The sequence below is a fragment of the Maylandia zebra genome, linkage group LG14, assembly GCF_041146795.1.
Source record: "Maylandia zebra isolate NMK-2024a linkage group LG14, Mzebra_GT3a, whole genome shotgun sequence".
Classification (NCBI taxonomy): Eukaryota; Metazoa; Chordata; class Actinopteri; order Cichliformes; family Cichlidae; genus Maylandia; species Maylandia zebra.
The window spans coordinates 35,199,666-35,214,280 of record NC_135180.1 but is presented as its reverse complement, the minus strand read 5'-3'; the positions used below and the strand labels follow the sequence as shown (position 1 = coordinate 35,214,280).

The 14,615-nt window shown below is 42.6% G+C and overlaps 1 protein-coding gene across 6 annotated transcripts in view; it reads right to left on the bottom strand.

Moving 5' to 3' along the window:
* Positions 1–14,615, bottom strand: part of sptbn4b (spectrin, beta, non-erythrocytic 4b) — a 115,453-nt gene that overhangs the window by 35,440 nt on the left and 65,398 nt on the right. For 5 of the 6 annotated variants that reach the window (XM_076873432.1, XM_014411878.3, XM_023154400.3 and 2 more), the window contains one exon: positions 10,080–10,226. In XM_076873432.1, the coding sequence (XP_076729547.1) occupies positions 10,080–10,226 (147 nt within the window). Of the gene's footprint in view, positions 1–10,079; positions 10,227–10,879; positions 11,208–14,615 lie in introns of those variants that run through there. The other variant, XM_014411879.3, reaches the window with a different exon arrangement.

Sequence of the window (14,615 nt, the reverse complement as noted above, 5' to 3'; positions counted from 1 at the left end):
TCTCCTGAGTCATTTTGAGGAGATGCCACCTGTCAAATGTTTAGAAATGAGAAAAGATGATTGTTTAAACGCAAATGTCTGGCATCTGATTACTGATGCTTCTACACTGACTATGGACATACCGAGGAGTCATGGCAACAAACAATATCATTTGGCAAAAGTATAACCAAAGAAGACAACAAATGCATTTTTTCTTCAGAAGAAGTCATATTTTAAGTTTATATTTGGGGATTCTGGCAAAAGACAAACTCTAAATAATACTTGGAAGGTCAGATTTTTGCCAAATAAACTTTAAATCTCACTCCACCTGAAAACAGTAATTGCATCATGTGTTAACCAGCCAGATGATACCTGTCGGACTGAAAAGCAGCTGCCCACGAGCACTTCAATCCTCCCTTTGTTTATTTTTGAAAGTTAAATCAGAGTATAAATGATATAACCAGAATAAAATCACTTGTGACAGATAGTTCGGTGCCCTTTTACTACTGTTTAAACAGCTAACAATAATAACCACAACTGTAGAAATGTATACAACAGTGAGCTGTGGCATTAAAACTACAGACAGGTGGAGTAAATAACACTGATTATCTGTCAAGTTCCTGATCTATGTTTTTGATTTTTATTATCATTCTCTCTCATGTTTCTTGTATTCATGTCCTTCTGGTGTGTCTTCCATGTTTCCTCGTCCAGTTTCATTTTGTGATTTTTCCCTCCCTTGCATGACTCGTGTGGCCTCTTATTCTTGTTCCACCTGTGTCAGGTTTCCCACTTTTAAACCTTTATCAGTTTGTGTGTCTAATCAGCTTCGTGTGTATTTGTAGTCGCGTCGTTCTCCCTGTCACATTGTTGCCGTGTGTTACTTGTACTTCTGTTTTCTAGGTTTCTGTTTCGGGATCTCCTACTAACAGCAGAGGTGCAGGTGGTTCCTTTTTACTGTCCGCTCTGATCACATCACTCATCCTTAATCTGATTCATATCAGATGGGTGTTGTGAATTACTTTACATGGGATGAATTTGTTTCCTCACTCTGTGCTCTTCATCTCTTATCCAACATTTTAAAAGGATTTAAGCATCCTAAATGATGGTGGACCTCAATCGATTTTCCAGGTCACAAAGCCGCAAAGGCAGACACGAGGAAGCAGAATTAGCAGAACGTAAAGCACCCAGAGTGAGTGAGAAGGGGAGGGATGGAGGGATGACCTTCACACATGAGCTCTACGAGGAGAGGAGGGAAGATGGGGAGAAGTAAGAGGGGACTGGGCAGCAGTTGCTTGGCAACCGTCGCCAGTACAGGAAAGAGGGGACGCATTGCTCCAGTTGCTGCTGGCGGCTTGACGTCACAGCAAGCTGACGAGGCACACAGTGCTTCGTGATGATCTGCTGGGTTATCCCACGTCACCCAGTCACACATCCAAACTGAAGGAAGATCGATACTTTAGTCTTCATCGAGGTCTTTTCACACACACACACAGTCAAGTCCTGAGTTTTACAAAGCTATAATCGCACGGTTTAGTGGTTAAAAACACTTCTAAACTGAAATGCATTGTGGGTGTGTTGCTAAAAGACACACAGAGCTGAGTAAACATCGTTTGACTCATAGAGTTTATTTTTAAAAGTCTTTTCGGGGCTTTTTTAGGCCTAGATTTACTGTCTAAGTGCAGCAAATTAGCAAAAAAGAAAAAAAGAGGATGGGATTGGTGAGCTTCTAACAATAAGTTAATTTATAAACACAGACTCAGCCAATTCATTTCACTAATGACCAATGCAATCTATCAGCAGCACAAATGATCAATTCAGACTTGATGAAGGAGCATCTAATCAGCCAATCAAATGATTACAGTGTAAATCCATGTTTAAACTGCGTGGACACTCAGATCAAGGCAGCTGATGGAAAATCAATATATTTATATTTTAAGGGCAAACTGTTCACTTTCAGGGAGCTGTCTGAGGTCTGAGCACGTCCTGATAACATCTCCCCCTGAAATATCAAATAAATCAAAATTCTGTGTTCTCCCATAAAAGGTTTTGAATAATCAGACCGCATCTTATCTTAAGGACCCAGCAGAGTAGTTTGCTCTCAGATGCTAGTTTAATTGTGGTTCACGTAATATTTAAAAGTAGAATGGGAGGCAGCACCTTCAGCTTTCAGGCCAAACACCCTCTCTACTTTTAAGATTAGGCTTCAAACTTTTCTTTTCGATAAAGCATATAGTTACTGCTGGATCGGGTGACCCTGGATCCTGGGGGATTCCCATGATGCACATTTTTTCTCTGGCTCTCTTCCACAGCATGCCCCCCTCCCCTCACTGTCAGGCCCTGCCTGAGCATGGTTTTGCCGGAGGTTTCTTCCTGTTCAAAGGGAGTTTGTTCTTCCCACTGTCACTAAATGCTTGCTCAGGGGTCATTTGATTGTTAGGATTTTCTCTGTAATAGTGTAGTGTCTTCAACTTTAAATAAAATGTTCCTTGAGGTGACTATTGTTGTAATTTGGTGCTATATGAATGTATTTATTTATTTATTTGTTATTTGTACGTTTATTTTGAACATCCATCCATCCATCCATTTTCTTCCGCTTATCCGGGGCTGGGTCGCGGGGGCAGCAGCCCAAGCAGAGAAGCTCAGACCTCCCTCTCCCCAGCCACCTCCTCCAGCTTATCCGGGGGAACACCAAGGTGTTCCCAGGCCAGCCAAGAGATATAATCTCTCCAGCGTGTCCTGGGTCTGCCCCGGTGGGACATGCCCGGAAAACCTCGCCCATCCTTGTCAGATGCCCGAACCACCTCAACTGGCTCCTTTCGATGTGGAGGAGCAGCGGCTCTACTCTGAACCCCGCCCTATCTCTAAGGGAGAGGCCAGCCACCCTTCGGAGGAAGCCCATTTCCGTCGCTTGTATTCGCGATCTCTTTCTTTCGGTCACTACCCACAGCTCGTGGCCATAGATGAGGGTAGGGGCGTAGAGCGACCGGTAAATTGAGAGCTTTGCTTTTACACTCGGCGCTCTCTTCACCACAACAGACCGATACAGCGTCCGCATCACTGCAGCCGCTGCACCAATCCGTCTGTCGATCTCCCGCTCCCTTCTCCCATCACAAGACCCCAAGATACTTAAACTCCTCCACTTGGGGCAGGAACTCGTCCCTAATCGGAGTGGGCACTCATGTTCATAATTTGAACATGTTAAAATATAACAACAACAACAACAGAGAAAAAAAAGAGACCAACAGAGAAAAATAAATAAACAAATAAACAAAATGAATTGAACTGAATTGAATACTGCTTCTATTACAAGCACATATTCATATACTGTGTGTGTTCTTTCAGTCAGAAAACTGGCACTGTGCTTCTTTGGTGCAGCCCAGCTGAAGCTTTTAAATGCTAAAAGAGGTTCTTGCACCATCATAGAACATGTGTCATGGCATGCTTTGACCCTGATGGTAGCAGTAGGAATAAAAAAAGGAAAAAGAGCTGGAAACTTGGCTTTAACCTGCTTTATAGAGGCATGTCAATTTGAAACACGTGATGTAGAACTACCAAAGACTCTCTGCGGCATTTAAGGTGCACAGGTCAGATAACACGTTTTGGGCAGCATTTCAATCCCATGTTAACTGTGCCAACTGAAATACAGACACACACGGCTCCACAGATGGAAGCAACTTAAAAAAAAAAAAAAAAGGACACTGTACTTCAGTTCTCTATGACAAAAAAGGGGTGCATAAAATAAGTGCAAAAATAAGCTGCAGAGTCTCAGAGGACCCCACACAGAGACACAATGAGGACACAACCTACAGACTGTTTGGACAGGAAGTACTACAACGAGCTGGAGCACGAAAAGCTTCACGGCATTATAGCTCGTCTTTCCTAAGCTTTCAGCGTATCCTTCTATGCGTCTACTTCTTTGTCTGTTTAAATTGTTTTAAAAATTTCTTGCAAATGTTATTATTCTCTAGACCTTTTTATACAAAGAGAGAATAAAACCTTTCTGGGGGGCTATTTTGCATTGCTTTGACGGTAACTGAGCTGAGGGTATAAAGTGAAGGTGATGACATACAACAGCACTAATAAATTGTACCAGTTAGATGGCATGACTGATAAAGATTAGCCCGGGATGCCTCTAAAACAATATTTTTATTTCTAACACTTGTCAGGAGTGAGTACAAATCCTTATCAGCACTGCCATTTAAAAAAAACAAAGCCAAATACTGAATATTATCTTAAAAAAATGCAAGTTGCTAAGCAACAGCCGCTGAGAAGTCTTGTGGGGTGAACATGGCTGCCACATATGACTTCAGAAGCTAAACCCTGTCTATCTGCCAAAAGCTAGACATCCTGGTGTGACTACAGTCTGCTCCTGAAGAGCAAGACTTGGGATACTAGTGCTGATCACGTTGGCATTACGCATCACTATCCGACCTAAACTAAAATTTCTGACACGTAAACACCTCTTTGAAGAAGCAAAGAAGTGACGATGAGCCAATGAAATGTTTCACACAGCAAAATTTAAGAAGTACAGAAACACAGCAAATGTCTACGGTCTGTTCACTGCAGTGTTTTGCAAGCACTTCTTATATATATAGGTCACACATTTCAACAGCGCTGTGTTTCGAAACACTTCAGGTAAACTACTCTTATATGCTCGCACTGGATTAAAGATGGGTTAAAAACAAAAAGCAGGAACACATGCTGGCTGTTAATGGCAAAAATACAGAAAAGAATTCATTCATATTATTATATTATATTTTTTCCAGCATGCTCAAAGTTGAATTCATTATATTTCTATTTCTATTTTACACTCTTAACCGTCCCGCTAATGAGAAACTGCCAGATTAACCATTGGACATGCTGGAAAGGACTGGAGAGGAGAGGAAAGAGGCTCATCCTGCAGTGTGAACAGGCTTCACAGATGTCTCGCCACACTTTTAATTTAGTTGCATGCTGTCCTGTTGGTCCTGTTTTAGCATATATTATCTTTTTTTTAGTATATCTATCATTTGGATAGAGAAAATCTAATTTGTAAAATTCAAAGAGAGGAGATGCTGCGAGAGTCTGTAGCTCTCTAGGTTGTTTTGTGTCTCCCGGTGTCGTGTATTATTTGTCCTTACATGTCACTTTTGTGTGTATTTTTAAATCTGCAAAAATAAAACCAAACATGTAGGCTGTTATTGTTCATTACTGACAGCCGGACTACATATTTTCCTCTGAAGATGAAAGCAAAGAAATGCACTTAGCATTATTCTGATACTTCAGCTTGTGGGCGTTAAAACTGCAGTGGACGCTTTTATACATCAAAGTGGTAGCATATGTGGTGTGTCTTAACAACAGCAACATAAGCTACCTTTAAATTGTTTTCCAGTGTAGTCACAGTGTATTTTTTGTCTAATCATTATTTACACTGATTATTTATCCCAGATTGCGTTACAAACACTAACAAAAATACGCTCCATTAGTTTTTTTCCTCGAGGACCCTGGTTTAATATGTGATATCAACTCTAAAAGGTGAGTGACTGGGGCAGAAACATGGTCTCAATTCACCACTTTTGCTTATTATCAAACAATTCAGAAACTCTCTGTTTCTCATCTGTCTCTTCATCATCTCCTTCTCCATCTGTAAGCATTGTGCAGTAACCTAAATCTACCCTCAGAGCATGTTCCCTAAATGCATGTGACCCCTAAATGTGCAACAGAAAGAGCTCTGTGGTCAGAACATGCAGTGCTGCACCCTCAACAGTGAAGCAGCCCGTGTTATGATATGTTAGGACTCTGCAACCTGGCTCATGTGTATTAGCATATACCAACCTCACAGTTCCCACTGTAGGAGAAGAAAGTAATCAGACAAAATGAGCAGCTTGAAGGACAGAAATATGTGCAGCTGCCTACGTTACCAGCCATCATCCGCTATCTTACATCGAGCTGATTGGACGAGGACACAGACATAATGTAAAATGGTAAATGGCCTGTATTTGTATAGCGCTTTACTAGTCCCTAAGGACCCCAAAGCGCTTTACACGTTCAGTCATCCACCGATTCACACACTGGTGATGGCAAGCTACATTGTAGCCACAGCCACCCTGGGGTGCACTGACAGAGGCGAGGCTGCCGGACACTGGCGCCACCGGGCCCTCTGACCACCACCAGTAGGCAACGGGTGAAGTGTCTCGCCCAAGTGTCTCGCCCAAGGACACAACGACCGAGACTGTCCAAGCCGGGGCTCGAACCGGCAACCTTCCGATTACAAGACGAGCTACCAACTCTTGAGCCACGATCGCCCACATGAAACATGAAAGTCACATGACAGCAACAGCATTTTGTTTTTGAACGGTGACCTTTATGGTTGTGCAAATACTACTCATCCCTAACGCTGCGTAAATGCTTTGAGGCTGACTATTGGTTGCTTCTGGACATTCCAGGGCCTGGTTGCCTAGGTAACAATATAATGTATTTACAACTAGGTCATATGTCAATCCATGGTATTCTGTCCTTTCATTGGTGGTCGCTTCAAGTGCTCGCCTGAAAATTTATAAAAGTTTATCTCCGGCCCTTCCTACTTCATGTCGCTGGTGTTATTTCACCCGCAATTGGCGATTTTTATTTTGACAGTCAGTTACTTTTATTAGAGCCCATCCATCCATCTACTTTTGCTTATCCACTTTAGGGTCACAGGGGAGCTGGAGCCTATTCCAGCTGTCACAGGATGAGATGCGGGTAGATCCTGAAATCCTACTCACTATTCAGTAAGATAAGGCAGAGCTACAATTTCTCATATTTCATCAGGTGGAAATTTCAAATAATTTGCATTTTTGTTGGACAGTTATAAGACTAGTTGCCACTTAACTGTCTTTAAACAGATACTTAATCATTTCTGTTCTCGTCCCAACATATCAAGAATTTATGCTTTACAGTACAGTATGTGCACAAATATGAGTGTTGTGCCTTGATTCAGTTCCCTCTGCTTCCTGCAGGGGCGTTCACGTTTAGCCCTGCCCAGTATGACACTGCAGAGGATTGAGCCACTATGCCATGGTCAGTGGTGCCCCTTCATTGTGATGTGATATGACTGAACCACAATACACTCGGCATAGCCTTTTTCAGGTTTCAGTTATCAGCATAAGAGCTCAGACTGATGATAATAAATGTAGTGTCAATGTTGTCGCTTCACTAGAAATACTGTATCTCTCTGTATTTCCTCAGAGCAGATGCACTGCCAGGATTTGTTTATACCATACAGTCCATCAGATATAACTGCAGCCTGCTTACTAAACAGTTGCATGTTTCATTTTCTACAACAGCCCATATGGGTCCATCGATGTCCATGTGTCCTGTCAAATTTCTTTTGGCTGTCATTCTGCAGGGCCATCACATACAATATCTAATTTTCTACTGGCAAGCGCCGAACGCATGGTGTTAATAAGCCTCGGTAGATCAGAAGAGTATCAACTTCATCGCAATATCGACCATAATGGATTAAAATGATAATTTCCGGGCACAACAACCCGAAATTAGCATTTTGCATGAGTGATTTCTTTGTCTCAAAGTCACTGTTTTGTTTTGTTTTTTACATAGTGTTTAAACACAGCAGCTCAGCGGTTAGCACCACTGCCTGACAGCGAGCAGATCCTTGTTCCAGACCAGGCAGAGTTCTTCTGTGTGGCATTTGAATTTCTTCGTTTAATCTTCAAAAGTATGGGGAAAAATATGTGTCAGAGATGGTTTTACCTTGGCATTTAATAACACACTAGGTTAACGCTGACCAAAGATATTCCTTATTTCAAGGGTTTCACTTTCTGATTAAATAAAGGTTAAAATAAGAAAAAAGTCTGTGGTCAACATAAGCTGCAAAAACAAAAGTGTCATAACAAAGAAAAGTGTCCGCTGCTGGACTATTGTGGCACTTTGCAAACCAACTTTTCAACTATTCAGCACTCATCGTATGCAGAGTGTCATCATCTCTTTTTGAGGGATTGCATGGAGCATGTCCCCGTAGCCTCTGTGTTTATTGAGTTCGCACAAGCCCAATGCAAGCAGGCACCAATGCAGAACCACAAATTGTGCATGAGTATCATAAACATATTTTACACAGACGATAATCTCTCTGGCTTTTTATCAGAGATGACCAGAGAGATTCCATGTTGGCCGATAAACAAAAAAAGTCATGTCAGTTACTCATATTATTTTTAATTTATCAAGTTTATTGGTAATAATAATAAAAACAAAAAACATAAGAGCAACATAGTGCGATTAAACTGAAAGCTTTCTGTGGTATTACAGCATATTCCAGGATAAACATATGTCTTGAAGTATCACCTTCTTTACTCACAGAAGCACACAAAGCAGTCACAAGGAGCCACTAAACACAGTGATGCGATAGCGACTGCTAAATGATGCATGGACTACAGCTCTACTGACCAGTGCATCCAGATTTATGTCACTGCAGGCAATCAGAGCCCTTAACACAACCGCTCAAAGTCAAACATGTGCAACCTTGACATGCAGCCTGGGAAACACTGGCTAACCCAATTACATCCGCAGCTTTAGACGAGAGGCTGATGTGCTGTATAAATCTCCTTAATACGAAACAGATCGTATCAGGACAGCGAGCAGCACAGAGGGCTGCGGCGCTCCCCTGCCTATTTAAAAACCCCTCTGTAATACTTTCTGCCCTTGCCACAGGCTTCGTTACGCTTTGATTAAGTAAGTTTTGTACTTGAGTGTTTAATACAAGGACTAATGCATGAATCAGTTTACAACAAATATGGCATTGAGGGTCATTTTTAATCTTCAAAATGATTCTAATGCATCTGAACCTTCTGCAAAATCCTTTAACGGGTGTTTTTAAAACAGAGATATATCACCAGCTAATACAAGACACACACACACACACACACACACACACACACACACACAAAGCCAAAATGATTCAGTGAACAGTAAAACACATCTTTTCTTTTGTTCCCATATGTACAGCAGTCTTCATCTTTTGTTCCTAAAAGCTTTTTAAACCGGAGGCTCATTGGTAAAATTGCAAAGAGGCCTAGTTTTCACTTTCCAGAGCAACAAGCTACGTGACAGCAAACAAAACAAGAGCAATTTCCTGGGAATTAGTTCATTATGTCAACCACATTTCTATTATTTACTCATAATCTGAACCATTTTTTTGTTACGTTGGTATATAATTCTACTAAAAATGCCATTTTTATCAAATGTGCATGTTGTATCTGTTCCTGTGTTTAACTTAATCCGACCTACGTACAACAAGCCTGAATTTGGAACCCATCGTTTACATTTCAAAATTAAGATGGAGAGGGAATTTCAGGAACACTTCGAGACAGTTAATTCCTGAATAATTTTCCAAATAAAAATACACACAAAAGATGCCATATTCTGTAGTATAAACAACAGAAAACCATTGATGCCTAAAGAAATTTTAGAAACACAACTCTGTGTAAACATCTGCTTTTCCGGTGTTGCACTGAGAGCATTTGTTCTGCTCTGATGACGGCACGCATCGATGAACGAAAAACGCTCCAATCTTTTCAACTTTCTCACAATTTGCAACTTCCTGTATCCATTATTGTGTAGGTAAGTCATGCTGACTAGAGATTTGACCGTTCTGTCCACCTGCACAGAGATTAGCTGCTCAAACGCTTCCTGAGTAAGGTTTTGCATGTATGGGTAGATGGCTTTCATACATGACATTTGGATAGTATTACGACAATTATGGATACATGTATTGCCATTATTCATATTAAAGTCACACAAATTGTGAGAGAGTCACAAGAGAAAGAGCAAAAGTGCCCCAGGAGATGTTGCTAAGATATTAGAGGAACCCAAGAAAATCACAGGTGTTGTTACATCACTACATCAGTAGGTCAAAGTCCACATGAAATACTCTTTTGTCATTTACTCTGTGTCTATCTTGACTTAGGTCAAAGCCAGACTCTATGCCATAATATTTGCAGTAAATTTCAGAGTTGCACTATAAAAAAAAAATTGAATGGACAAAAAAACAAAACAAAAACAGAGTGACACTGTAAAAGGAAATGTCCCTGCGAGGCTACATCACTGGGACGGCCAGCTGCACTTACCTTTTCAATTTTGTCCAGCCATTCCTTATTCTGGGCCAACTCGGCCATAAAAGCCTGGTGCTTCAGCCATTTCTTATGAAGCTTCTGGGTCTCGTCTCGACTGCTGTCCCTCGCCATTAGCATCTTCTCATACACCCAATCCCCCAGCTGGGTGAGAGACACAGATACAGAAGGAGTTGTCAGTACAGGACAGTTACAGTAAATAACTGAGGAGCTGATGCTGCACAGAGGAATTCCTCACTTTAAAAGACGTGACCAGACCAAAGCATTCATCAGTAGGTACATATATTATTCTAATTCATGCATATATGATTCCATTAATTTGTTATGCAGAAAAACTGAATTATAAATAAGGTGCACTGTAACTAAACAAGGTCAAACACACACACATTAAAATTTAATGATGCACAGCAAGCACATGTAAGCAGACACACGTGTACCAACAAGCATGGCGGCAGGGATCTACATGTGCACAACCCCTCACAGACAGTATCCTCAGCTTCAACACACCCATGCAGAAATCACCCCCCTACACACGCACACCCCCGCTCTCCATCAAAGAGTAAAATGTGTACATTTTCCACACGGGGACCATCTGCGAGAGGCAAACGGTGAAAGAAAAAAAAAAAAAAAAAAAAAAGAGCCTCACGCCTGCGCTGAGAGCATCACCAAAATATTCAGGTCAGCATCGGCTCCCTCGTCTCTTCCTCATCAACATTCTCATTCCTGCGTGTAATATTTCCACCTGCACCGCCAGCCCCGCACCTAAACCAGATATGCAAATAGAATAACCAGTTTACCGGCAGTGTTTAAGATCAGCAGCCCACGGGGTTGTGGCAGCTGCAGGCAGCCGCTGGTATCCGCATCCTCGCTCGTCTGCTGTCACACGCATGCAAAGATGCTCTTCACCGCAGAGCCAGAAAGAAAAAAAGAAAAGAGAGGACGGAAAGAGTTGAGGGGTGCCTTCTGCAGAGCCAAATACCCTGGGCAGTGATGCAAAGGTGAAGGGAAAACGCCAGGCAGGAGGGTAAATAACAACAATCCTGGAGAGAAGAGACAGACTGGAGACTTCAAACTGAGGCTGCGCTACCCTCTCTTTCCTCTCGCTCTGTCTCTTTCTTGCACTCAAACAGGAGAGAGAGGAGGGGCGGGGGCAGAACAGTGACGAGGGAAAGAGTGAGGATGACTGAGAGAAGAAGAAAAAGAACCCCTCCTTCCCAAAACAATAAAATGGCAGGCAGCCGAGCCAGTACGCGGGCGCCCCTCCCCTTTCCTCACACCTTCAGCGAGCGGGCAGCTGAGTGAGCGAGTGAGCCAATCGGCTGGTTGGAGAAGAGATGAAGTGTATAAGGAGAGGAGAGGGAGGAGCTAAAGCCTGGGATTAGAATTTTTAGGGGGGCAGGGGGAGCAAAGCCTCCGGGCTCACCGGTCACGGCTAATGATGCCGAGCTGGGGAAGGCGGAGGGGCGGGTGTGGACTTGGTGCACGAAGATGGATGAATGAGAGGGGCTCAAAGCTTTAACTGATTGAAGCCCATCAGTGTGCATTAACAGCTGAGCTCACGACTCTTCTACAGCTGCTTTTGTTTCATCTTCTCCTCCCTCTCCATGTACATCACCACCTTCTATCATCCCTCTCTTCCTCTCTGCAGCAGTCCCAGGCAGCTGCACTCTCTGTCTCCAGCTTGCCTGACACTGCTGCAGTGGTAAAGCACAGAGAACAGCGAGAGAGAAACAGCAAAGGGACACTAAAAAGAAGGGGGCTGATAATGGGCAGAGAGGTAGGGAACGACTGAATGATATATTTATATGTTTGACGGCTCTACTGCTCCCCTTTCCTTAAACAGGCCACGGTCAGATTTCAGTCCACTTTCCCTCAATCTGTCACATCATCCTTCACCTATCATCACACAGAACAGACAGGTAACAGGCCTCACATATTTGCACACATACATGAATTTGCAGACAGATGTGTGTGTGCCACTTACTTGCAAAGGTCATGGGTGCACACACACACACAGACACACACACACAGCCTGCAACTATAGCGGTCATGGAGGGTCACAGGCTGATGCCTCTAGAGAGTGTAAATGAAATGAATGAGCAAGGAGGAGGAGAGCTTTTAGGTGCATTGGGGGAAGGATGAATGAACAGCTGACGTAAAAAGCAAAGAGAGGGACGGGGTGGGGCGTAATGGAAGAAAGAAGAGGGTCAAAGGAAGACTCAGAGTCATCATCATGCTATCAGGCTTCATCACTACTTCATCACTGTCCCCTAATTTTCCACTGATAGACATAAAAAAAATGTACATCAGGAAAGCCACCTTGGAAAACTGTGTGTGTGTGTTTAGGTTTTAAAGCAATGGACTTAAGGAGAATGTTTGGATAAAGACTAAAATTACATTTCTATACGTCACACTTTTTCACAAAACACAGGTGTAGCTATGCTGATGTGTGGTAGTGTCTGTGAAGAACCAAAGGCTCGAAGTATCGCTGTTTCTTTTTTCGCCCGCAGATGCTAAATGAAAGGTTATCAGCAGGATGAGCAACACCTGAGGCCCTTTAAAACTTTCCCAATCTCGCAGTCGGTCTCTCTAATGTGATGCCAGTGTCAATGCTGAGGACAAATTTAGAACCAGCTCCACGAATTTTCATCAACAAAGAACTGATAGTGATGTCAATAAGGCGTCACCACAACTTTACTGGAGCTGATGTTGGAACCATGTGACCATAGAAGTGTTTATAGGAGGGATTAATGCTAGAAGCTCTCCACTGACTGACCAATGCCGCTCAAAGATTCTGTCTGCCGTGATCTTCTTCCTTCTAAAGTTAATCCAGCTTCTGCAAGTAATCCTATGTATTTATTCAACTTGTAAAAATATAGTGTTTCTCATTAGACACCAATGCAGATCTGACTCTGCCCTGTCACAGCGTCAGCATAAACAGGGCTTTTGACACTCAGAGGTGTGATTCCTTTTCTGGGCTTGGCTACAGCTGTTGATGTCTTTTTTTGCACTCCAAATACACTGTCACACATTCTAATGTGCCGATTCCTACATGCAATTACAAAATGCATTGCATTGCCCACTTTGTTGATGGCAGAAGACAACAGTGTCATTAAATGAGAAGACCCAATGAGTTCAGGGCTAATGCTAGTTCACTGCAGATATTCTATGAAAGAGACCACAAAAGGCTCAAGATATCAGGAATATCAAACTCAGTACTTTTCCTCCTCAGCATGCAAAAAGTCATCCAATCTAAAAGCCTCTGTGACAAAGCAAAAGCACTGGCAGGCTTGAGGGCATTTACAGAGTAACTTAACATGTGCTACATCTATCTTTATAGATACCCACTATATTTAGCCTGTCAGCCTCTGGGCATACACCTGCTCTTTACTGAGAACAGTTCAGGAAGGGAATCCAGGTGAAAAGCCACTGCATGATCTGTAACTCAGTGTACTTCTTTGGTCCCCTTTTGTCCTGAAGACATTGTTGGACTGTGGAAAAAGTGGAAGAGACAGGCTGATGGGAAACTGTAAAGATGCAAGAGGAGAAAAATCAGCTTTGTTCTTTTCAGCTTTTTTTGGGCTGACGTTGACAACATGCAGCCACTATTTCCTGATACAGTGTCACATGTGCAAGTTCACTGAGGGGCCCACCATCACCACCCTGTAACACCATCTGTCCTGTAGCCCTGCTCCTTTCCATCTCCCCTTCATATGGATTGTCCAGGGTATTTCCAAAATATTCATCAGCCACAACCTCCTAGACTCTACAGGATATTTTAATAAATGCACAAACTTCTGCACAAAAAAAAAAAAAAAAAAAGAAGTATATCAATCCTTTAAAGAAATATATTTTTATACGGTCATTTCATGTTGAACTGCTCTGTCCACAAATAAAGTGGTACATGGCTTTGGGGCTGACAGTTGCTAGTAAGCACCTGGTATTATGGGTGATCCTATAAAGTGTTTACCAACCACTCCTAAATCAGTTAGTGGTTTTCTTTACAAGTCGGAGCAAAAGAGAGGTACTTTGTTTAGTCTCTCACCTCAACGTTAGGTGAGAAGAAAGGAAGTGCTGAAATTCACAGATGGTGAAATAGGTAAAAGCACAAAGAACAAAATCCAGGAACACTCGCTAAAGATCTTGCGGTGCAAGTATGATCAAAGTGCTGAATACAGGGGTGTCCTTCATCTACCCCACCGACCAGACCGAAGCGTTCAGTATAAACTGTATATGTGATGCAATTTTGGATAAAACTATCGGATTTTGTTGTAAATGTGTCAGCCAGTGGATAGAGAGCAGCAGTGAGTAACAGGAAGCACGAGGACGCAGCCTGGCCCGAACAGAAGAACACACCCTGCTAGCAGAGAGCTCAGGTTCCTACAGACTGACGCAGTGTCACTCATCCACTGTACACACACACACACACACTTACGGACACACCGACACACACTCAGCCTCCTTTTGCATGCTGTGTTTCTAGAGATATGCATTCAACGCTTCATGTACACGCATAAACAAGTCGTTGACACA